Genomic DNA, 25,450 nt, shown 5'->3' on the forward strand with positions numbered 1-25,450 from the left:
TCCGGTGTCGTAGTCTAGGAAACCTCCTCCTCCAACGCTCTTTCCGGGTAGGGACCACGGCGCTGAGGCTCACGACCAATGGGGATCGGAGAGGCGCAGGCTCCGGGCACCGGAGAGGGCATTGGCCGGGAGAAGTGAGTCGTGGACAAAAGGCGGGACTAGGGCGGTACCGCTCTCTCCCCGGCCCTTCTCCAACCCGTGAACTTGAGACCTGAAGACTACCAGTCCCGGCGTGCACTGCTTCCTCCGGGAGGTCCCGCAATCCGATCAGCCGGGCCCAACTTTCACCCTGGGTGGGCGCGCTGCACCCTGGGATGTGTGGTCCCCCGGGGTGGGGTGGGAGGAAGGGGCGCCTGAGGTCCTGCTGACCCGGTTGCCCAGCAGCCAGCCCTCCCTCCGACTCCCCGGGGACCTGTCAGCTGTTTATCCCTCTTCCTGCAAATGCCATTTCCCCGAGAGCTGGCAAAGTGAGGCTCACAAATACCCAGGTCGGTGCTACACGCCTTAGGGAATAGTATTGGAGTAGACCTCCGCCTTCAGGGAGATTGCAAAACAGTAACAGCAAAAATTGATTGAGCCTTTGACGGCAAAGTGCTGGGGGTTTCACTTGCATTCTCTCCTGCAGGCTTCTCAACTGTCGTAGGTTAAGTACCACCATCCCCACTTTGCTAACGAGGCAAGAGAGGCCAGAGAAGTTAGGTAACAAACCCTCTTCCCTGCTGGATTAGATTCCTAACAGCCCCTGTGACTCAGAAGCTGTTGCATATAACCACTGATCAATCCCACAGGATGAAGGAGGGCACATGAGGCTTTGTTCTTGATTAATAATAGTTATCTGAAGAGCTCAAGTGTAAGGAGAGTAGTGTGAGTTGCAAAGAAAGTTTAATAAAGGAGATTGGAACTTGCAATTTATTTTGATAACTGAGTCCCTGGCTAACCATTGGTGAAAGTTGTAGGTTCCTCTTAAAAAACCACACTGTTTTTCTTGTGGAGTTTCCGAGCTTGGATGTGACCTTTACAATCACAGGAAATCGCAAACTCCATCCTCAGCAGCATTCACCTCTCCTTCTGGAAACTTTTTTTCCTTGATTTCTATCAGTTGACAGTATCCACTTTTCTCTCAGACCAACCATTTAGGTGACCAATGACTTCCTTTTCTCCCCCTCTCTACTTTTTCTTAAAAATGCAGGTGTTCTAACATGGATGGAGCTAGAGGGTGTTATGCTCAGTGAAATAAGCCAGGTGGAGAAAGAAAAAGTAACAAGTGATTTCACTCATCTGTGGAGTATAAGAACAAAGCAAAAACTGAAGGAGCAAAACAGCAGCAGACTCACAAAACCCAAGAATGGACTAACAGTTACCAAAGGGAAAGGAACTGGGGAGGATGGGTGGAAAGGGAGGGATAAGGGGGGAAAAGGGGCATTAAGATTAGCACACATAATGTAGTGGGGGATGGGGGAAACACAGGAAAGGCAGTATATACAGAGAAGACAAGTAGTGATTCTATAGCATTTTACTATGCTGATAAGACAGTGACTGTAATGGGGTATGCAGGGGTGACTTGATAATAAGAGGAGTCTAGTAACCATAATGTTTAAGTAATTGTACATTAACAATATCAAAATTTTAAAAATAAATAAATAAATAATAAAATGCAGGTGTTCTTTGCATTTTAAGGTTGTTGTTTTTTTTTTTCATTTGTTTTCTATTGCTTGGTGATTTCCTCCACACACATGAATTCCACTGCCATATCCCTGTGATTGATTTCTAGATCAACATCTGTCCTGATCTCTAGACCCATATTTCTGAAACCTCCCTAATAAAAATCCCCTTCTCTCTAGTCCAGGCATAGCAATATGTCCAAACGTGTCAGAATCAACTTCAACTTGTCCTCCCCCTCCATGGTCCACATGCAATCCGTTGCCAGATTATCTAGATTCCATTGCTGCTATCACTACCTTTCTTTCCACTGCTTCTGCTCGGTCTGAGCCTCTTTTACCTCTTTTCGGCCTTTAGCCCTGCCCTGCCCTCAAATCTTGTGTGACAAATAACAGATTCTCATGTTATATCCTTTCTATGCCTTTGCTTTTATTGTCTCCTCTGCCATCCCACCGTCTATGTCTGTAGAACAGTCGATATCCATTAAGTCTTGGCTCAGATTCCATCTCCACAAAACCTTTCAGTCATTAGAAGTGGTCCTCTCACCTGTTCTTCCTTTGTATTCTGTGTCTTTATTGTTTTTATAGTCAGCCATGGTCACTAGATTGTGACTGCCTGGAGGATGTTACTGACTTTAGCTGATTGATATGCATGTTCCGAAACTAAATGCTGTGCCTTTCCTGTTATAGATACTCGGTAAATGTTGAAAATACTTGTTTCTGGATTCCTTCGGTTTTCTTACCTATGAAGTGGGAATAATGTAGTCTTTTATTTACTTACATGAAGGCTGGGAAAACCCATACGGTCATTTCTGTACAAGATTTAATTTTATTGTTTGTGCAGACCTGCAACCCTACCTTAGTTCCATCCTGGATCCTCTACAGCAGCTTTAATGGTGAAGTTGGTTAAATAAATAATACCAATGAATTGTTCTTGGCGCTGGCATAGAGAACACGACAAGCTAAAGGTCAACATCAACCATCCAATATTTGAAAACTAGGAACAAAGAAAAAAATAGTCAGTGACCTTCAGTTATATTGAAGTGTAGTTAAGTCAATTATTTGTAGTGGATTATTGGCAACAACTCAATTTTCTTTACCTTTCTGATGTTCTAAGCCTTTTAAAAAAGTCAAAATTGGTAACTATCATTAAGAAACAACATTCTCAAGAAGGAGAAATACTACTGGCTTTTAATGTTTAGCATTTTCTAGGTTTTTTTTTTCTTGGCTTATCTGCTTGTTTTGAAACTAACACTGCATTTTTAAAGTGTATAATGAGAACATGTTCTTTGTTTACTTGCTAAATAATGAACATGTTTTTCTCCCTTACTGAAATTCAATTTCTAACCAATGGTTGAGTCTACTTTTCACTATTCTGTACACAATAAGTACAAAAGCTTGTGTGGCCTAAAAAGCATTGCAATTTATCATATCTAAGGTGGAATACATGGAAGTGAAAGAAAAATACATTCACAATGTGCATTTCAAAAGAGAACCCATTTGAATCCCTTCATGGAAATAATAGAAATTCTTAGCTAATTGGCAGTTTATGGATACTAGGAAATATTGACATTCATTATTTAAAAACCTACACAAATTATTTTAGAACCTATTACACTTAGTGATAAAAAGGATGTAGGAATAAACAAGACCTTACTGTGTCATACAAAGCAAAAAACACTGGTGGAAAGCATTAAAGAGAATGAGGATAAGAAATTTTAAAAAATATGGAAGAGATTTTAGATGTGTGAAGCCCATTAAAAGTGGTAGGAAGTAAGAGCCATGTATAAAGTGCCCTTTAACCAGTTCAGAGGATGTTTACCCAGCCCTGTAGCTTATGTAAATATGTATGCTCACCTGGTGTTCCCTTTACTTTCTTGCTAGGTGGATTAGGTCTTAGGGACGGGTAGGAGCCCTGGATAGAATCATACGGATTCACAAACATAAGGGAGAGTCTCCACTTTAATATTATGGCTCAGAAATAGTCCCAGGAGGCTGTGACCAGTTGGGTGAGACTGACCATAATGCAGCAATTGCCCCTAAATGAATTGAATTCTTTAGTATGACAGGTCCAATTTCTTATAAAACTCTAGTGTAGAATTTGGGAGTAGTGACTTTTGTCCTTCAAATTGTTTTACCTATTATTTGATAGTGTATGGAATGTATAGAATACTTTCCTTCTTGAGAATCCAATCTTGCAAACATTAAATACAGACAGTACTTATTCTATGTTCACAGTGAGGGACTTGACTGCCCTAGAAAGAGTACTTCATAAAAAAGGTACTCAGTGAATGTCATGGACTGATCCATGCTTGGCTGGCTGACTGACTCATCCAAAGTCCAAGAAAAGAGAATGGGAAATTAAGTTAACTCACTACCCCCAGGGCTCTTTCCACCTCTCGATCATGATTCCAGATCTTGGAAATCACTTCAAGTTCAGATGATCTCATTTCTTGCAATGACATCTGCACTGGCCGGCTCGCTAAGGCAAGAGATTTCCTCCCGTGTCATGTTTAATGTTAAGCTCACTCTTGTGGTTGGGTCTCTCATTGAGCAGCTCTTGTCCATTTACTTCATGTGTCAGAAACAAAGCCAAGTCCCATGATTCTTCACAGGCAACTGCATCTTGCCCCCGGACCTCTTTTCTAAATCCCCATTTTGCACCACCAATATGGTTTCCACTTTGCATTTTGGTCTGGCCACAAGGTTTTAAGTCAATGACTTCAACAGTTTCTGCACAGGTAGCATGGTGGCCAAGAACAACGGCTCTGAGCCACTCTGCCACTTATTAGCCATTCGCAAATTACTCAATTTCTTTGTGCCTTAGTTTCTTCATTTGTAAAACAGGAATAAGAATAGCATCTACCTCACAGTGGTTTTTAGGAAGACTAAGCAGGTTAAGTGCTGTAATACCTTCCTTCTAAGGGTGCTGTGAAGATGATGAGATGATGTGTGTAAAATATTTAACACAGTTTGAAAGAACTCAATAAATAGTACCTATAGATATGCTCCTTATTATGGGATAGAAAGGAAAAGTTGCCATTGTTGAGAGTAAGATTCAAGGGTAAATGCAGCAGGCTTACAGCCCTGGGCCTCGGACTCTGCTCAGCCCCCGAATCTTGTCTGTGTCCTTGGCTTGCTGACCACATGCAGCTCCTACAGGCTCCCTGTCCAAAAGTGTAGCCTGTCTGGACCTGCAACTCAAGAGACCATTGAATTCAGGCTGTTCCTGCCTTGGGGACCTTGTATAAGCTGCAGAGCCTCATCCATGTATTAGAATAAACATACATGCTAACACAGGTACTTTTAACCCCTCTTAAAATTAAAAGTGGCCTCATCTGTAAGCCCCTTAAAGTTGTACAGGTTGTGGAATAGAGTTGTCAGAAAATCTCTTCGGTTTTTGTGACTTTCCTCAGTGTTACTTTGTTTTTACAAAAGCACATCTTACAACTTCCACAGGGTTTAGAAAGGTACTCAATTTTACAACCTATTTTAATTATATATGAAATTGAGGAGGCCAGTGAAATTTGCCCAGCTGATCAAGTTAAAAAACACTAGGTAGAGCAATCTCATTATTCTGACTCTTTTTGTAGTGATGCAAATATTACTCATTATCCAAATCTGCCATTCTTACTTTGGGGAAACTGCCTTTCTAGAAACTCCCCTAACAAAGTATACAGAAATATAATTTGTACACACCTAATACTATCCTCTCAGGCTTTCTTCCTCTTATCCCCTGGTCCTCCAACAAACTAATCCAATTTATCAAACCCTGTCATTTGTTATCCTCAGAGGTGGGCTTTCCATTGATATAAATGCTGACAGTCCTTAAATATTTGAAATCAACTATTTCCTGGCTTTTCTACAGTGTAAAGTTGTATGAAAATTGTACTTTGTTTCTGTTCCTTCTCCAAATGTATTAAAAAGTTTTTATGCTCTTTGTTTGTGGTGGTTTTTGTTTATTGGGTACATGTGTTTTTTTTGTTGTTGTTGTTTGTTTTTTACAAGCAGAGCTTTTTGTATTTTCGGTGTTAAGCCAGGGGGAGGGAAAATTTGTCATGGGAGAAAAATAGAATAAATAGTTCTTAGTTTCTTTGCAGATCGATCTCCCTGAGATGTTTTAAAATCAATATACAATTTCCAGTACACATGATTATACTCAAAACTTTGAGAGATGTGGCTCTAGATACCACTGCTCTCTTGACCACAGAAGCACCAGGTAATGAAGCAGCAGTTATGCTGTGCATGGAAATGTGCTATTGTTAGTTCACTGCTAAAGATCAATAATAGGCTTTATTATTATTTCTAGAACTAGCTCTTAAGCAAATACTATCTTCGGAGCCTTTCTAGCCCTTCTTGAGGGCCTTGTTCTCAGTATTAGCATTCTCTTTGTGTTCCCAGGGCACCCAACTCTAGTGTCTAATATTTTCTTTTCTGTTTTGCCCCCATGTCACCTCCCATCACTTCCCTTTCCTTCCGAATCCTCTTCATCTGGCACAAACATGCTCACATGTATGCATGCCACCCCACCACACACACACACACACAAACACATACAGACATACACAATTATTTGCTTTGTACCCACTTCTGAGCATTGGATTTCAAGTCACATGATTTGAGTTCTAGACCTGGATCTGCCATTTACCATTCCATGCAAGTTGGTTTCTCTAGGACTTGGTTTTTTGTTTTATTTTGTTTTTTCATTCCAGATGGCCAACAGAGGGGGGCAGAAGTTCCAGATGTAGAATCACATGAGTGGTTAAAAAGAGGGAAATAACTTGCATATATTTTAAACATGCAAAATGATTGGCTTATTTTTGGCAGAGAGATGGCAGCCAAATTATAGGAATTGGGATGAAAATTATTCTCCAGCAACCTCATAACCAGTTTATAATTAAGCCAAGTCTCAAGCCAATTCCTGTCATACGTACAGACATTTATGAAACAAACATTTGTTATCAAGCAGAGATAGGCAGCACATGCCACGTGTACTGTGAGTTTAATGAAGTGTTTATGAAGTCTATTTCCTTGTAGGTTTTGCAATTATGACCTCACATGAAAGATTCACTGGAGGCAGATTAGTAATATACCAGAACCAGGATTGTGTCAGTCTTACAGGCAGCAGAAAACTGGAAGGCCTCATTTCCACACACTACCCATGATGGTCCAGCTTCTTATAACTGGAGAGCTTCCCCTTTAAGCGTCCCATCTCCATTTTAAATGAGGTTTCCTTTAACCACGAATTTAGTCATTCAACAAACAGTTTTTCAGAAATTGTAACCTGGGCCGATGCTTTTACTTCTTTATAACTTGAGCAATTTATTGGTTGGTGGTGCCACTCACCACAATGAAACTGTAAGATGAGGGGCAGTTACGGAGAGGGCGACAGATGGTGAGTTCAGTTGGGACATGATGAATTTGAGTTTAAGATACCTTTTTGACATCCAAGTGAGGAATACAATAAGCAGCTTGATGTTTGAGTCTGGAGATCAACAGAGAGAGAGATCCAGGCCAAATATAAAAGACTGGAGAGTCATCAAATACCATACATGGGAATTCACGCTGTGGAAAAGTTCCTAACCTGAGGGGTAAGGACCCTTAGGGAGTCTACTAGTTGCTTCAGGATGTCCTTGCAATCCTAAAATTATCTGCAGCAATCTCAGAATGTATTTCATCACAATTTCAAGAGGTTCATGACCAAAAAGGCTAAGAATGAAGGGTGAAACAAAAGGTTCAGGAAGGAGCAGTGAGGATCTCCGGCATTTAAGAAGCAGGAGAAGCGTAGCAAAGAAAAAAGAGCCAGAAAACTTGGAAGCAAGCCCGAGCAGTCACAGAAGTGAAAGGAGGAGAAAATCTCGAGGAGGGAGTGGCCATCAGTCACCCACACTGCAGAAAGGTCAAGTGAGATCAGGACTGAAGCTCCTTATCTTAAGTTGCAGATTCCTCCAGGCTGGGTTCTACATGCAGTGTATACTCAGTAAATGTTGACAGAAAAAGTACATCCCCTAAATAATTTGAGAGGGGTGAAGTAAAATTAATAAAATGATAGGCTGATGGCAGACTTAATTAACTTTGCCTTTACATTAACAAACGAAACATATGAAATGAGATAATAGCACTTAAGTCATTTTATAAAATCTCTTGTAAGTGTCGAGCTGAATCAGTCTCGCAAATCACTAGAGCCAGCTTTATCCCACAGGTAAAATGAGCAGCCACTTCCATGGACTAACAGAGAAGGTTTAGGTCTCAGATATTTCAGTATCCCTCCTACTGCTATGTCAGAATGCCTGGAAAAAACATTTACTCTAGAAGCGTGTGCATGTTGACTGGATTATATTATCTGGGAGGTGGACCACATTAGCTGGCCAAAATGTTTGCCGAAAGACCATTAACCCACTACACTCATGGACTGTTAGCTTGAGTTAACATAGTGACTCTTTGTTTGCAACCTTTTAAGTTTACAAAGATTTCATCAATATTGTATCACTGAATACTAACAATCCCCTCAAGCAAGTAGTCATAGAAGTCTTCTTTCTGAGTTAAAACAAAGCAACAAAAACAAGTCCCTGTGTCTATGGATATAATCTCATATGTAAAGATGATTAAAAATAATAGGCAAAAGTTTGAACATAGTACAAATGCTACTGATGATGATACGAAACCCTTTTATAAGTTATGGCAAAAGCCAAGGTGCTGCAAGAAAGAGCCCCCAAATACAGTGATTTATATGAGGTGGTTGTTTCTCACCCATGTAATATCCAGAAGGAGGTGCTGATGGGCAGTTCTACACCACAGACTCATCCTGGAGCTCAAGTTTCTCTTCTGTCCACTGGGAGGCATCTGTATAGTAGATGCCGGTTAATCAGCATCACATAAACCTTCCACGTGGCCGGAAAGGGAACAAAAGAGAGGAGAGTAATCAGTTTCCTTTACAAAGGATGTGCCTGGGAAGGTGCACACAATCTCTGATGCTCACATCTCATTGGAAAGGGGTTATTCAGGTGGTTATACCTATCTACAGGGAAGGCTGAGATTTTTAGCCTCTAACTGTGGAGCCATGTGCCCAATTTAAACTCGGGAGATTCTATAACAAGCCAGGAAAAGATAACAAACATTGGGAGACACCTGTGCTAACCTCTTGCTTTGGTGTTTTTACAGTCATGATTATACTTGGGGTGAAGATGCAAATAATGAGTTTTTTATACATTCATGGATCCCTAAAATGGGTTAACTGTGAAAAATCTGTCTCATTCTGCTTTCAATTTTGCTTATTATATATAGTTTATCAAATTCCTAAATACTGTAAATAAAGTATAGGAACTCTGTGAAGAGGTGTTTAAAAAACATCATTATTTTGACTGAGTCTTGGAGAAATTTTATGGTAATAGGGGTAGCCCAGCTTATCTTTGTAACTTTCTCTATCCTTTCTCCTCTAAGATGCATAGAGATAATCTGTTACTGGAAATAGTGTGAGGGACCTTCCCTTGAGAGTACTTAAATCCCATGGTGTTAAGAGACACAGCTAGTAAACAGTAAAAGTTATAATACAGTAAGTTCCATGGGGCATATGTTCCAAGACCCCCACTGGATGTCTGATACCACAGAGGGTAGCAAACCCTATATATACTATGTTTTTTCCTGTATGTACATATCTATGATTAAGTTTAATTTATAAACAGCACGGTCAGAGATTAACAATAATTAATAAAATAGAACAATTATAACAATATGCTGTTACAAAAGTTATATAAATGTGGTCTCTCAAGATACCTTACTGCCCTGTACTTACCACTTCTTGCAATGAGGTGATATGATAAAATGCCTGTGCGATGAAGTGAGGTGAATAGCAGGCCACGGGTAACTGAAACCACAGAATAAAGTGAAACTACTGTATCATTAATTGCAGTTGCTCCTGGAATAAGAGAATTAAATATAATGGGATTATTATAAAAGTACTAGAGGGTTGTTATTCACAGTTCCACTTTTGGAGAAGTTAACTTATAACCTGTTAAAAGTTGATAAGAAAACTTAGTGACTTGCAAAGTTGTTTAGTTTCTATAATATTAGCTGTTGGTAAGAAAGCAGGGAAATCAGAGGTCACCCACGAAGTGTAACTGTACACCAGTCTAACAGAAGTGTTTCTCCATCACTTCCATTCCTCTGGTATACGGGGGAACCTGGATTTTAAAAACCATTTTTGTGCAATCGTGAAGTGGTGTTTTCTACTCCCAGAAATCTAATTCACTATTTCCTTAATGGCATATTCCAGAATGGGACTGTTCAGTGTGGTTATATATACTGGATTTCAAAGACATGTTATGAGAAAATAATATAGAATATCTGATTATTTTTAACACTGGTTGCATGTTTATGTGAAAATATAGTTAAATAAAATATATTATGAATGAAGTCACCTGCTTCTTTTCACTTTTTTAATGTGACTACTAGAAAATTTTAAATTACATCGTGACTCATATCATATTCCAATTGGACAATGCTGATTTAGAAGCTACGTAAGAGAGAGAATAGATGATCTCTTTTTTCAGGTTTGAATTGGCCTATTCTGTGGCACATTGTCCTAATCCAAAGGTTATAGAGTTCTCAACTAACAGCCTCTCTCTCTACACCCTCTCATACCCCAGAGCAATGTAAGGACACTGATAACGTATCCCAGAGCTGTTGGCCTTGGGATGAAAACTTTCTAATGGTGAATGTTATTACCTCTCTGCATGAAGATCCTTTCCACTTATGCACAATTCTATCAGAAGCCCTTTCTTTACAGCAGGAAGAAATTTGGCTCTCTGTACTTTCAACTTTTATGACCTTTTCCTGTAGCATAATTAAGGTAAATCTAATCTTTCTGGCCATATGAGTCTTACCATGCAATTCAATTTTAAAATGGCAAGGTCCTATACAAGGAACTATAAACTACTATCATGTCCATTCCATCTTCCCCAGCTCAAGTCAGCTCCTTCCCCAGACAAACAGAACTCCTGTTCTTCTTCATTGTCTGAAACCTTCTCATTTGTCAATAGAAGTTCTTTTATCAGAATATTCAGTCTCAAAAACTCTGCAAATAGAGATCTGTAGACAAAGCAAGGGTTATGATAAGGTGAAAATATTCCCTATTGAACTGACCTCTAAAAATGTTCATCTGCGTTCAAGCATCATTTTCAGTTTAAACACCAGTGTCTCTAGGACACAATACATTCTTCCAAAAGGAGTGATTTAAATACCAAAGGATTGAAGAGCATCAGGAGGAAATTGATGAAGCCTTTCAAGGAATGAATGGCTTTCATGATGATGTACCAAATTCCATATGATGTGAATTGTCTCTTACACTATCAAACAATTTTTCTGTCAGGAAATGTTCTTTGCAAACAAAAAAAATCACCATCATCCTTATGTGGCAGGTTGAAAAACAGGGACCAAATTTTAGATGAGTGCATGAATGAAGGAATATCTAAGAGTGTAAAGTTTACATTCTGGAGGACAGAATACTATGTTTTCTTGAAATGCTAACTTTCTCTCTCAATTCTACATGATTCATTTTTGAGAAATTCATTGCTTATTCATCTCATCTCTCTTGCCACTTTCTTGATGTTTTAAGTATCTTATGATACCTCAGAAGGCCTTTATAGTGGTGGTTCCCCAAAAGATATGTCCATGTCCTCATCCTTGTAACCTGTGAATGTGATCTTATTTGAATAAAGGGTCTTTGCAAATATAATTAAGTTAAGGATCTCAAGAAGGGTTCTGGGTTATCTGGGTGAACCCTAAAGCCAATAACAAGTGTCCTGTTAAAAAACAGAGGAGAAGACAAGGAGGAGAAGGCCATATGCAGAGGGGGCAGGGGTTGGAGTTATGCAGCTATGAGCCGAAGAACACCTGGAGCCACCAGCAGCTGGAAGAGGCAAGGGAGGGTTTGCCCCTCGAGCCTTCACGGGGAGCACGGCCATGCTGACACCTTGATGGCAAACTTCTGTCTTCCAGGACTGTGAGAAAATATAATTTTGTTGCTGTAAGCCACCAAGTTGTGGCACCTTTGTTATGTCACCCTTAGGAAATGAATTCAGCCTTTCTTGTGATTAAAAAAAAAGCCTTAATTTATAAACTAGGTGAGAAAAAGGGAAGAAACTAGTGAACTTTCATTCTTTACCTTTGGCCCAGGTAGACATTCTACTTTTCTTTGGTATTCAAGTTGGAGTGAAGGTATAACACATCAAGTTTCTCAGCCCTACATCAGAACCCCTACTCTGCCACTGTCTTGATAATAGAAGTAAGTTATTTTGTCTCTTTGGGTCTAAGTTTTCCCATTTTTAAAATTAAAATAGTAAATTAGATCAGAACATCCCAAACTGCCATCTTGAGGAATTCTACTTTGAAGGATATAAATGGGTGTACCTACCGTGCCCTTCTCCAAAGCCAGAGCCTGGGGTGGGTAATGTTCTGTGTTCAAATACATTTAGGAATCTCTGGACCAGATATGTGCTATGTTACTCACCCCTGGATATAGCTAATTTGGATGAGGCGTAGACATCTGACCCAAACTGGGCCACACAGAGTCTCTCTCCCGAGAATTTGGAATTGAGTCTTTGTTGGTGCCTAGAAATAGGGATAAATTAACTCAGGAGCTCTGATTTGGTCACAGCCCTCCCTAGGTATAGAAAAGCAGAAGGCTACACTGCAGAGAGATGAGAATGGAGCAGATGTGCAGAAAGAAGCAAAAATAGAAGCCAGTAACCTCAAAGAGAGAGAAAGATGGAGCAATTATCTCCTCACAGATTCTGGGTTCTTCAGTTTCCATGAGATGCTTATGTGACTGTAAAATAAACTCTTCTCTTTTTTTGCCTAAGCTAATTTGAGTAGGGCTTTGTTCCTCCAAAATAGCATTGCCTGAGACAGGAAGATTAGCCCTTGGAAACTAAAATCTTAGTGATGCATCTAAAATACTACACAGAGAAAAATACTGTCAGACAAATCCCTGTTAATCCCTCCGAGGGATGGGAGTTAAAGGTCAGAAAAGTAATAGAGGAAAGTAAATTTTACACACTTCACAATTAACTTCATCATTCATGTTTTAGCACTAGTTTAGTTAGCAAGAAGTAAGTATAATATTTAATGCATAATTGCCTGTTCTCAAGGATTTTACTATAGTACTGCTCTCCCGAACTAGTATTTTTTTCAAAATAGATTCTTGATGGCAGCTGTGTATAATTTATAAAGGGTCATCAGTTTTAATTAAGTGGAACAAAATTACTGTTTCCATGATAACTATTATGCAAGTAGGAGTGAAAAAATACTTCATTTAAAGGAGTGTGCCCAATTTTTATGGGTTTACTAAACTTCAAATAGTAATTATGAGATTGTCTGGTTCTTGGAAATGTATTTAAAATGCTTCCTGTCCATGTGTCTAATCTCATCCCCTTAACAGAGTCTAGGAATTTTATCTTCAGGTGATTTGTACCCACCCACAGAAAGTTTCCATCTGTGGTTTTGATCTAGAAACCACTATTTTTCGAGGAATCAAAAAGGACACATTTATACATCAAAGGATATTCAGATGAAAAATTTTAAACGCAGGCATTTCAGACTTCAAATAACCATATGCTGTGTTTTTCACAGCATGTCATGCTGTCCTCTAATGAGCGTGATCTCTTTAGTATTCATAATTTCTTAAGGCATATCAAGCAAGCACCAATGGTCTTAAACAGTCTTTCATGTTAGACCTCTTGGGGGATTCCTCAGCAATACGTGCCTGTAAACAGAACCCAGGAGTTCCTAACTCCCCGCTGGGCAGTCCGTCAGATCTTGCCAGGCACAGGTGCCTGGATCTCCATGGTTGGAAGAAAATGCTGGTGAGCCAGGCCATCACCATAGGAATTCTGGTGAAGAAGATTTGAATGTCAAGGCAGCAGCAGAGCCCTTCAGAACAGTACTCATCAAATGGTTATTTTATGAATATGAGCCAACTTCACTTTGGCCAAGGTTTCTATTGACTTTTTCTCTTTTGCTTATATATCACTCCCCCTTATACACTGTTGCTAATGGCCTAAAGACAGGAGGAAATGCACCCAAAGAATTCCTTAACTTACAGGAGTCTAGGAAGACAGAGGATCTTTTTGTCAAATTTAAGTTCAAATTTGAAATATTTTAAACAATGTTTTTCTGATTTTGACAGTTAACACATCTTCATTGTGGAACGCAGTGGGCAGGATTGGGGCAGAGTGGAAGATAGGAAGACAATAATAACCATTTAAAATGTCACTACCCCAAGCCACTGTTTTCCATTTCAGCAAATTTTCTTCCAGGCTCTTTTGCCCATGCATATATATTTAATCTTCTTGAGACTTTTTTAAAACTCAAAACCATGGCTAAGCCTTTCCCAAAATATTGCAAACAATATTTGTAAGCAATCCTTTTCAAGGTTGTTGGTACACCCACATATTTGGGAATAAACTAGCTCAGCGGAAAGTTTTAAATGCCTCTTCTTAGGATTAGGATTAGGATTAGGGTTACGGTTGGGTGAGTGTTAGGGTTGGGTTAGGATTAGTAAGCTCAGTGCAGCTCCACTGAGTTTGGAGACCCACAGTTGGAGAAGACAGGTTTCCTCTCCTTCCCACAGTATGAATGGTTGCTCTGAATCTACTTCATTCGGTGAGTGATGTATGCCGTACCTTGTAGAGCTTCTTGCTTGGGATGATGGCATTCTCCATCATGTGCTCATGATGTGGAAATCATTGCCAGACACAAATCACACTTCTCAATGGTTGTCAAAGCCACCATATTTATTATGTAGTCTTAGCTCATGTTGGTAAGGATCTGGTCATAAACATAATTTTTAATGACTGTTTTATCAGTCCAAAGTTTTGCCAGCACCAGTCCGGCTACTTCATTAATTTCAAATTTTAATGAATGTTAATATGTTCATCTCTTGGAGGGCCCAAGGACCAAGCTTGAGGAATACACAGCCCAAATTACAGCACAAGGATGCTTTAGGAACTTAACTGCACCAGTGGTCTGTGAGGTGGGACATTGCTGCTGGAATGCTGGAGACGGGATCCTCCGTCACCACTTCCGTAAGAGCTCGGTGTTGCTCTGCTACAGTCCACCACCCTTAGTAGAATGGATTTTTCATAGACACCTCCTTCTTCCCACCACTCTTTTGAATTGAAATTTTATGAAAGCAAAGTCTCCAGGAAGTCTCACTGGGGGAGCGTGCATCACATATCCATGCTCTACCTGTAAGGGGAAGTGGGAAAACAAGTTGGTGATTCTAATTTAGGAAAAAGAAAAATTCTGCACATATCCAAAGGCTAGTCAGGTTGCTGGGCAGAGAAAAAGGGTAACAAAATCCAAAACAATTGGGTAATGCTTTATTGTATAAACATTTCATAATAAATTTAATGAGGTCCTTATTGTTAAAAATTGGGGCCATTTAAGAAAACACATATTTTTACAGAGACTCCAAGAAGGGTCTAGTGGTTACCAAAAGGGAGGGATATGGGAGAGTGGGTGGGGAGGGAGGGAGAAGGGGATGGAGGGACATTATGTTTAGTACACATGGTGTGGGGGATCATGGGGAAAACAGTATAGCACAGAGAAGGCAAACAGTGAATCTGTGGCGTCTTACTACACTGATGGACAGTGGCTGCACTGGGGTATGGGGGGGACTTGATAATATGGGTAATGTAGTGACCACATTATTTTTTCATGTGAAACCTTCATAAGAGTGTATATCAATAATACCTTAATAAAAATTTAAAATAAAGAAAATAAAGAAAAAATATATTTTTAGTCATGTTTGTTGAGGTGTAATTAACTGAGATTCACTCTTTTCAGGTGACACTTTCATGAACACCAACAAAGGCGGAGTCCTGGAGCGGCCCCCATACTCAGAATGTACAGCAGTTCCGTCCCCCAAAATCCCCTCACATGCCACCTCCTAGCCAGTGCTCCCAACTCCCCTCAATGGCAGCTGATGATGGACTTCCATCCTGATAGTTTTTCCTTTCCTAGAATGTCATATAAAAGGAACAACATACTACGTACCCTTTTTTGTCTGGCTTTTTTCACTCTGATTATTTGATACTCATGCAGGTTATTATGTGTCTGTTGATCATCTTTTTTTATTGCTGAGTAGCAGTTCACCACACGGATGTACCATTCTTTGTTTCTCCAGTCTCAGCCGAAGGATGTTTGCTTTGTTTTCTAGTTTCTAACAATTATTAATACAGCTACCATAGACATTGGCATACAGGTGTTTGTGTGAACAAAAGTTCATTTGTCTACAGTAAACCCTTAGGACTGGTTTTACTGGATCATATGATAAGGGCATTTAACTTGGTAAGAAACTGCCAAACCGTTTTCTAAAGTAGGCATCACAATTTGCATTCCTACCAGCAGCATATGAGTCCTACTTGCACCCTAACCAGCACTCAGTTTTGTTTTCACTTAGCCATGCTAATATGTGTTAAAAACAATATTGATGCTGGTCCTCAATGAAACTCCAGGAGAGAGAAGAAATATCACATGGGAACCCCAGTGAAAATTCACTCTCCTCCTTTCTCCCTTTGCTCCTCTATTCCTCCCCCCTCCACAAACTTTCCTTATAAAATATCATATAAACTGAGGACATAAAGAGACATATAAAGTGGATGCAAGTGGAGTTTGATGAATTAGTAGTTGGTTACCTGGCCAACCCCAAAAAAGTTCCATGTAGAAGAAGGTCCTTAGGAAAGAGCTAAAAGACCTGTCTCGTAACACATTTTTATTTATCAAAAGCCCTTGCAATTTTATTTATTTATTTATTTATATTTTGTTATCATTAATATACAATCACATGAGCAAGCAACATTGTGGTTACTAGATTCTCCCCATTATCAAGTCCCCACCACATACCCCATTACAGTCACTGTCCATGAGCGTAGTAACATGCTATAGAGTCACTACTTGTCTTCTCTGTGCTATACTGCCTTCCCCGTGCCCCCCCCTACATTATGTCTGCTAATCGTAATGTCCTTATTCCCCTCATCCCTCCCTCCCTTCCCACCCACCCTCCCCAGTCCCTTTCTCTTTGGTAACTGTTAGTCCATTCTTCGGGTTCGTGCTTCTGCTGCTGTTTTGTTCCTTCAGTTTTTGCTTTGTTCTTATGCTCCACTGATGAGTGAAATCATTTGGTACTTGTCTTTCTCTGCTTAAGCCCTTGGAATTTTGAAGGACAGGTACCCTTGCATATGGAGCTAAAAGACCCCTGGAAGTCCAAAAGTTAGTTATCGATATGTGCACTTCCTCCACTGGGTGTGTTGTGACTTTGGAGGTTCCCTTAATTTCTCTGTCTTCTAAATTTGCCCTTTGTATTGAACCTGCTCATTAAGGTTGTTGTTTGGCTCTGTTCCTGGCTTCGGCGCTGCTCCTTATCCACTGCCCTTCCCCGCAAACACCTGGTATCAAATTCACTTACTCCCCTGTCTTTGGACCTGCTAGTGACAGCATTTAGACACCTGTTCTTGGCTTCCCACCAATACCTCAACTGCGTAAGCACAGGATGGGAAATCATGAATTACTCCTGCTACCTATGGAAATGACAAAAGGTTTCATATGAGTCACTGGAGTAGTACAATAAGTGGGAGTACTAAAAAATAGTCATGTGTCCTGAAGCTATATTAATAGACACAGAGAGGGTTAGTCAACAACGGAGATGTCCCCTCTTTACTCCATCAGACCACATTTAGAACATCAGCTTCAGTTTAGGGTAACACACTTCAAGGTCAACAAAGACCAAAGGGGTGTATCCATCTTCACCTCCCACCCTCATCTGGTTTCTGTCATACCAAGGTATTGGTGGCTTTTTTGTGAGCCAGTGGACACGCTTTGTGTCTTACCATATCTGACCTCACTATAGCCTTTCACGTATCGGCCACTTCTTTCTTCATCTACTTTGGTTTCTTTTACTTTTTCAATTACTTATCTGACCATGATTTTTTCTCCTCCAACTCCACAAACACAGATGTTCCCTAAGTTTCCAGTTTCCAAGCCCACTTTTCTTGTAAAACCTCTGAAAGGGAGATCCTATCCATTGCTGTAGCTTCAAATGCCGAATATATGCCATTGACTCCCAAGCCCTTATTTCTAGCCTTGACCTTTCTGAGCTCTTCCATATATCCTCTTTTTTTTCCTTTTTGTTTTTGTGTATGTGTGAAAATATTTGATCAAAAATGCCCAGAAGACAGCAAAGTCTCTATAGGGAATGACAAAATGTCAAAAGGAGATAGATCTTCCTAGGTAAGACAAATCCAGTGGACATTGCTTGCAATCTGGAAGCCCTTCCAGATAACACTTAACCATTGAAACACTTATTTTGCCTGAATTGCATTCTGGGAAGAGGTGCCTTCATGAAGGAATGGGCTCCTTATGGCCTCTCCAAGCTAGGATCAGCTCTGGAGAGGGAACGTTGCTGAGCCTCCCCTTCAGAAATGGTGGGCTGCCAGCCAACCACACTTCCTCTTACCTTCTCAAGAGGAGTCTCAAGTGATAGACCTGAAAACTTAAATCTAAGGGCTTTATTTTTTTGTAATTTTTAGTTATTATTTTTACATCATTTACCTTCTGACAGCAGCTGAAAGCAAAAGTTTGGCCATCAAAAACACCCTGCTCTTGGCTTTCCTTGGTAGCTAAAAAGAAAGGGAGGAAGTAACAAGAAGGTGCCTGACTCAGGGCTGGGATCGGGAAGAGAAGGTTTTGGAGAGAAAGGGTGCTAGACTCTGAGATAGGGGACAGTGAGGGAGAGAAGGGGAGTTTTGAGAAAGCTGCTTCAAGGAAGAGAGGAAATACAAGGAATTTGTTTGCAACTGTGTTATAAAGACTCAACAGAAGAACTCAAAGCCATGTCACATTAAAAAAAATAATTTGGGTATATTTTGTCTGGAGAAAGGGTCTCAGTTTGAATCTGTGAAGGAAAGAATTTAGCATGTTGTAGACAGCCCTGATGGATAGAATTGGACCCATGGGATGGACATTATATTTGAGGATGGTGGTGGTGGAGGAAAAGTGGAGTATGAGACAATCTTTTTGCTCTCTAATGGTCAGAGCTGTCTGAAAACGGAATGGTCTCCTTTGGCAGATAGTGACTTTTCCATCCCTGGTGGATGACCACTTAGCAGGAAGGCTTTAAAAGGGAAATGTCAAAGCTATGGATGCATTTGCCCTGAATGAACATTAGGGTATCTTCCAAACTAAGAGTCTATGCTTCTATAAATATATTGAGTACGTAGATGTGCAAAGAAAACTCCCTGTCTTCCAAAATGTATGAGTCAAGACACGTAGGAAATCATTAGAAATTTCTTGGTGGTACATAGCTAAGTGCCAAAATCAACGTTGTCAGCACAACAGCCAGAAGAATTCATAGAAAGAAGCCTTGAAATGATCCTGGGGGCAGCATGTAAGTTCTCATGTGCCCTATGTGTTGGATAAACAGAAAAGGAACGTCCTTGGTGAGAGACGGCATACTAGACGATGTGGAGTAAAGTGGTTGTAAGCCCAAGACCTTTTATTCAGCCTTCATTAAAAATCTAAAAGACACTCACAGGTCACCAAGCACAGCAATATTCTAGCAAGAAAACTAGAAGGGCAAAAATCTGATACAAGTGCTTTTAAAAATATGATGTCCTGGGGATCGTATTTTAACAGGAAAAGGAGAGGGTTTAGGCCTATTTACAAATCAGTCACCTTGCACTTACAAAGAATAACTAACACTGACCAAGTAGGTTGTTTTAGGTAAGACTTATTCTTATTTTGGTGGCAAGAAATAGAATTTCTAGCTGGTTTAGAATTTTTGTTTTCTTTTGTTCTTTTAAGAAGGGAAAAGAGCTTGCCCTCAAAAAATGGGTGTGTGTTTAGTTATTCCCCAAGCACTGAGCCTTATCTAAAGACTACAATTCTGTGCTCTAGAAAACCACATCTGTCCTTGGCATATTTGTTGTAGGGAATTGTGCTTGTTTATCTGAAGTTATACACTATGTTCACAGGTCAAATTTCCTCACTTACCTTGAGATAACTAACATGTTGTTCATTGTTATAATTAGTCTAAGTGGTACATAAACAGTATGAATCTTATTGCTGAGATAGGGAGAAAAAAACCTTTTAGATTTTTCTTCTTACATGGTTAGTAAGTTTTAAAAATATTTTAAGAAATTTTCAAAACCAATACAAAAAATCAAGACTGATAGACTGGACTGGAGTTGGGAATGATCACGTTTTGTTCACCTAATGATGAGTGGGGCTAGGGCAGCACAGAGGCATTGGGAAGTATGTGAGAGGAACCAATGTCTGTTTATAGTCTAGTAAAGAGACAAGAGTTTGAGTTTTAGACTCAAACAGGAGTCATTTGAATCCTGGTGAGGCAGGCTTATTGCATTGATGGCCCTCGTTAATGGCCTCCCTGGACTCATGCCCAGTGCGACCTGACTTTGCACCTCTTCCCATCCCTTGGATCTCGGCCAGCCTGTGACTTGTTTTGGTCAACAGGATATGGCGGAAGGGATGTCCCACCAGTTCTGAGCCTGGGTCTCAAGAAGCTTTGGCTGCTATGTTTTTTTCCTCTCCCTTCCTCTCTCTGAACCTGGCTTCTGACACAAGAACAAGACTGAGTCAGCCTGCTGGAGAATGGGGAAATACCTTTCTTTTTCCCCACTTACGTTTCTCAAACCAATGTACAGAAAAGCTGCCCCCAATGTGATCCAGGCAGCAAGCAGAGAAGGGGTTGTGGTTTGAGGTATTTCCAGGAGAGACTACCCCTATAGTCAAAATCAACTCAGTATCTCGTAGGAATTCCTCATGACATAAACCCACTTTCCTACCCCAACATTCCACTTGGAATTGCCTCACCATATGCATACTCCTTTGTGTAGAGACCAGAGGCAGAAAAACACAACTGTGTCTGCAGGTCTAGGCCAGCATCCACAAGGGACTCAAGATTCCTGGAAAGACTGTGTAGGGGCTGGCGTGATGGGATCCTGATAAAAATTTTCTTCAGGGTATCTCTCTTTAGGCAGTTGGATTTTGGATTTTAGTTCATGATGGAGAAGAAATAAAAAGAGGGAAGAAATAAAGAGCAGGCTTAGAAGGTTCGATATAGAGCAACAGCCACTCACCTTTTCATCTCGAAGTGCTGTTTCTCCCAGTTCAGGAATGACACTCGCTCAAAAGATGAAACCAGCCCCATTCCAAATAAATAGGATATCTGGACACCTTTTCAAGGATGAAAATTTTATTGGAATATAGGCACTTGGCAGAGTTAATATGTGGTTACAAAGTGTTTTATTTGCTTTGTATAGTGACCAGAAATATCAATCCGCAGTGTAGATTTTTTTCTTGAAGTTACAGACTTCAGAAGGCAAATCCCCAAACCCCATCTGTGAATGGTAAAGAAGGCACATGTAGCCAACGTTTTTACCTAGTGAAACTCTATTATTGTCTTAGTCAGTGGTGTCCTTCCCTTCCCCATATTAACATTGCTATGAAGCACATATCATTTAGCACTTTTTATAAAGAAATAAAATCATCTTTCTGAAGAATTGTGAATCCCTTTGAAATCACTGGCTCCGATTGGGAGGGTTACAAAACCAGATTTGAACATCTTTGAAGTAAAATGTAGGTTGGGCCTAAAGACCTGCGGTTCTTCACGCTCAGCCTTTTTATAAAGCTTCTGGACAAAACCTGGAATCTTATCCTAGTGTTCTCCAAGAGACTTTTCTTGAAAATTCAGAGTGTTAACTCTGCATAATGCAAGGCACTACTGTCTCTGCTCTAAGCTGCAGAGGAAAAAAAATGCCATGCTAATTTTTTTCAAGGAAAAAATTCTTTCTTTGTGAAATGCCAATAGCAACATAACTAGTTTAATGTAGTGGAAATTTTGCCAAATACCATGTCTTGAGATTTTATGCATTTCTAATGTATTTGCCTTGAGGAGCAATCCCCAGAGCAGTAGGCAGAGGCTTTTCATGTTTCTGATTTAAATCACAATAACCTTGCTCCAAGCTGGAAACCACGGAAACCACACATGTAAGTGTAATAAAAGCAAGACAAATCCATGGTATGAAGTTACTCCATTCACCAAGTTAAATGAATAAGGAATATTTCTAATGCACTTAAGTCTCCTGTTCCATCTCCAAGCGGAACAATCATCCCACCTTGTCTAGTGAACTTCTGAGAAATATGTATAGAAAACTTCTTTGTTTTAAGTACACCCGTCCACTTAGTGCACCTTCCCTTGATGTTCATCCATCCAGTGCACTGAAAATGTACTCTGGAAAAATCTCTTAGCTTTGGAGGCCTCAAGAAGACCTGAGATGAGCAAAGGCAGGAAGCTAGGGAGCTAGGGCTCAGCCTGGCCCGGGACTGCCTTGCTTGCTACGATTTTCTGGGAGAGAAAGGCAGTCCTTGGTGGGGCTGGGCGCTGCTCCTGTGGCTCCTGGCATTGCTGGGCAGCGCATCTGACTATCTGACTGTCTGTTGTTTGGACTCTGGACTTGATTTAAGGCAAGACTCCCTATAGGTAGAAGCCCAAATAAAAGCATCTCCCTGCCTGACAGCAAGCCCCAAGTAGCCCCAGTTACAGCGTGTGGCACACTCAGTTCTCACATTTCCTGAGCAGCTGGCCACAGGTAATTTCCCATGCTAGGTGCTAGGAGTTTGAAAGCGACTGGAGAAGACAGGGAACCCTTATTTAAGGCTTTGTTTCTGGCAGGAAGCACAAACTAGGACTAAAGCCTAGTATCTGTCCTGGAAGACTCAGGAAGTAAACATCATTTTAATATTGTGTGCTAATGTGAGTATGCAACGAGGGACTACTGCAGGGACGAGGCGTGGGGGCGGGTTGGGGTGGGGGGGGTTGGTGGCAGGTGGCCTCTACCTTCCTAACCTGTAAGGAGGTCCTTCAGAGATGTGAGGGCCTAAACACTAAGAAGAGTTGAAACAATTCAATGTGAGAGAGTATCCTCATACTGATTCTTTTTCATCATTTTTACATGGAAATCTGAGAGATTCTTCATGGGAAGGAGAAGAGAGAGGTACTTTAATTCATGGTTAAATAGTTAAACTGCAGGACACTTTCTTTACAGAACTGATATAAACTTGTTCATCTGATCAAAACAAGCTTTAGGACAATAAGCTGTTTAACGTTAACCATTGTAGGTCATAAAACATTTAGAAGATGTATTGGTGTCGATTTCCATGAAAATGTAAGTTCTGGGAAGAAGGAGCAGCATTTTTCCTCCAAAGTATCTCCCGCGCCTGGGACATGATAGGGTCAGTTTACCTGCTGAATGATGACGGAACAAACGATTTCCAATTTGGGTGATGATATCTTTGGACCTTGGGGTTACACATCCTGGCTTTGCTCTTTCTCTCTCTCTCCCTTTTCTTTCCTTCCTCCTTTTTCTTTTTTTTCCTTCATTTTATTCACTTACTTTATTCCCTTCTGGGAAGGGGCCAGGACTGTTTCAATGGAAAGACAGAAAGCCGTCATGGTTTGAAAATTGGCATTTTTTTTCCTTTTAGATTAAATTCTCCTGGGCTTTTTAACATACTAGACAAAGTACCTTATCTTTTCTTTTTTGACACAATGCCTAACAAAGCATGTGGCACAGAGGAGTCGGTTCCATAATATTTGTTTACTTGGCGGGCTTTACCCTCCGTGATTCAGCGAAGCTTTCTCTGCCGGGTCTAAGGCTAATCTGGAATGCTTCCAGGCTGAAACATGCCAAGGAAATTTTCTTGCCTCATCTTGATTTTCCCAAAAGGTGATGCATTAATAAGAATCAACAAGATTAATTAAAAAGAGGTTGATAGAATTAGCAACAGGCTCAGACAGTCCCGTAGACCACAACCTTCCTCCATTTCTGCTCTCTTCCCCTGGGATCTCTGAGGCATAATCTCTCAGGCTCTGGGGGGCTGCACACAGCACAGGTAACAGGTGAGCACCACCTACCCTTTCTTACAGCCTGACTGTGGGTGAATGCTGAGTCCTTAAGAGATGGTGATGTTGGTACAGTAGATGGTGAGGCTGGGTTTACACTATATGTTTGCATTCTTACAAAAAAACTAAAAATCCTTAAAGTGCATTAGAAGAAAATGTGCAGAATATATTAAAAACCGTGCTCCTACTGCTTTCTTGGTCTTCATTGTGACACCGTTCCCTCCCTCGGACACCCAAACACACCATTACCTTTGTAAATCCTACTAAAATGCTAAAGCAGTAATTCGTGGTAGAACAATTCAGTTCCACAAAGATTTGCCTCGGTGCTCGCGGCCGAATTTTCCTCTGCTTTCGTTACACAAATTAAGGAAATACCTAATACCTTTCTTTTTTGGGAAACAACTCTCATGCGACCCCCTAAGCGTACCCATAATCATAACCCTTTGTCTGAGTCTGTTTTGCCAGATTGTCGCTCACTCCTCTGAGGGCTGCTCTGGGGCGCTCTCACTAGCATCCTCTTTCTGTGCATCTAGGACATCGGTGTTTGGAGCGTTCTCGACCACCCACTCACACCCGTGAACGTGGGCAGCCTTAAACTCCTCGGCACCCCCGCCGGCAGCAGCCTGGGCCGGGCTGGGGTTCCCTTCTGCCACTGCTTCTTCCACAGAGACCTGACTCTCATTGGAGTAGATAGGGTCAGAACTTGAGGTGCAATCTTGTGGCACAGCCTCACCCTCTACAGGGCGCTCAGCCCCTTCTCCATGGGCTTCTGGGCTGGATGCCTGACCTGCAAGCTCCCTGTCAGAGGGCTCCCCGGCCTCTGCTTTCTCCTCTGTGGGGCCCGGGCCTCCGGTGCTCTCTGCGAGCACTCCACAGGCCAGCTGAGCCTCCAGAGATGCCCCTGACTCCACCCCGCCAGCCTCGGCCTCCGGAGAGGGAGAACCGGCCTCCTTCTCACTGACTTCATTTTCTTCATAGTTGTCTTGACTGCAGGCAGCTTCTTGATTGGCTTTTGTGTAGATCTGGGCCATTTCCTCTTCTTTTCCAATTTCTTGGGCAACAGGGATCTCCTTATTTGTATCTTTTTCAATCTCAAGGGCAGAGGACTCCACTGGTACTTCAAGGGTCACCGTCAACAAATTTCTGATCTCCTTCAAGGAGCCAGAGGTGGAGGAGCTGGGCTCTGGCATTTCGCCAGGGGGCCTTTCACCCTCGGGAGTCCCTCCAGCCTCCAGCTGCGACGACAGTGTGCCCGGGGCTCCTGCCGTGGCCTCTGCAGCCACGTGATTCACAATGGGGTCATCCATGCTCGAAATGATCACCTGCCCATCCCCACCTGGGGGAGGGCTGGGTGCAAGGAAAGAAAGGCCTTCTCCTTTGGCCGGTGGACCAGGGACCCCAGGCTGCCTGCTTTCCTCTGACTCCTGGAACACTTCGTTACTCGGGATCTCAGTGTCCAGAGCGCCTGGTAGAACGGCTGAGGCTCTCCGGGCAGGGCTGGCCTGGTTTGACCCTGCAGGGGTTTTTAGATCCGTTAAGCTGGAAACGCTTTCACTGGGCAAGGCCACGTTGTCTTCAAATAAATTGTGTTTTTTCAGGATAGCAGCTTCCTTTATCACTGGGAGACACCAGAAAACAAAGCATGCCATTAACATTCTGCCCTGGCCCAAATGGATTTTCTGCTTTTTTCCAGAAGCCAAAGTCTTATCTTCGCTTTTCTGGCTATCCTAATTTCTCAATTTCAAGTTCCAGTTCATAGCCACCCTCTTCCAGGTAGCCCTCCCGGGTGACCAAAGCCAGCAAACTTATTCTA

The 25,450-nt window shown here is 41.3% G+C and overlaps 1 protein-coding gene across 1 annotated transcript in view; it reads right to left on the reverse strand.

Annotated features, from left to right (window-relative positions):
• Positions 1 to 20,910: 20,910 nt before the first annotated feature.
• NIBAN1 (niban apoptosis regulator 1) overlaps positions 20,911 to 25,450 on the reverse strand; it is a 127,582-nt gene continuing 123,042 nt past the window's right edge. The window contains exon 14 of the mRNA XM_037009906.2: positions 20,911 to 25,255. Within this exon, the coding sequence (XP_036865801.2) occupies positions 24,111 to 25,255 (1,145 nt within the window). The 3' untranslated portion in view covers positions 20,911 to 24,110. The remainder of the gene's footprint in view (positions 25,256 to 25,450) is intronic.

Source organism: Manis javanica, chromosome 11, assembly GCF_040802235.1.
Source record: "Manis javanica isolate MJ-LG chromosome 11, MJ_LKY, whole genome shotgun sequence".
In the NCBI taxonomy this organism is placed as follows: Eukaryota; Metazoa; Chordata; class Mammalia; order Pholidota; family Manidae; genus Manis; species Manis javanica.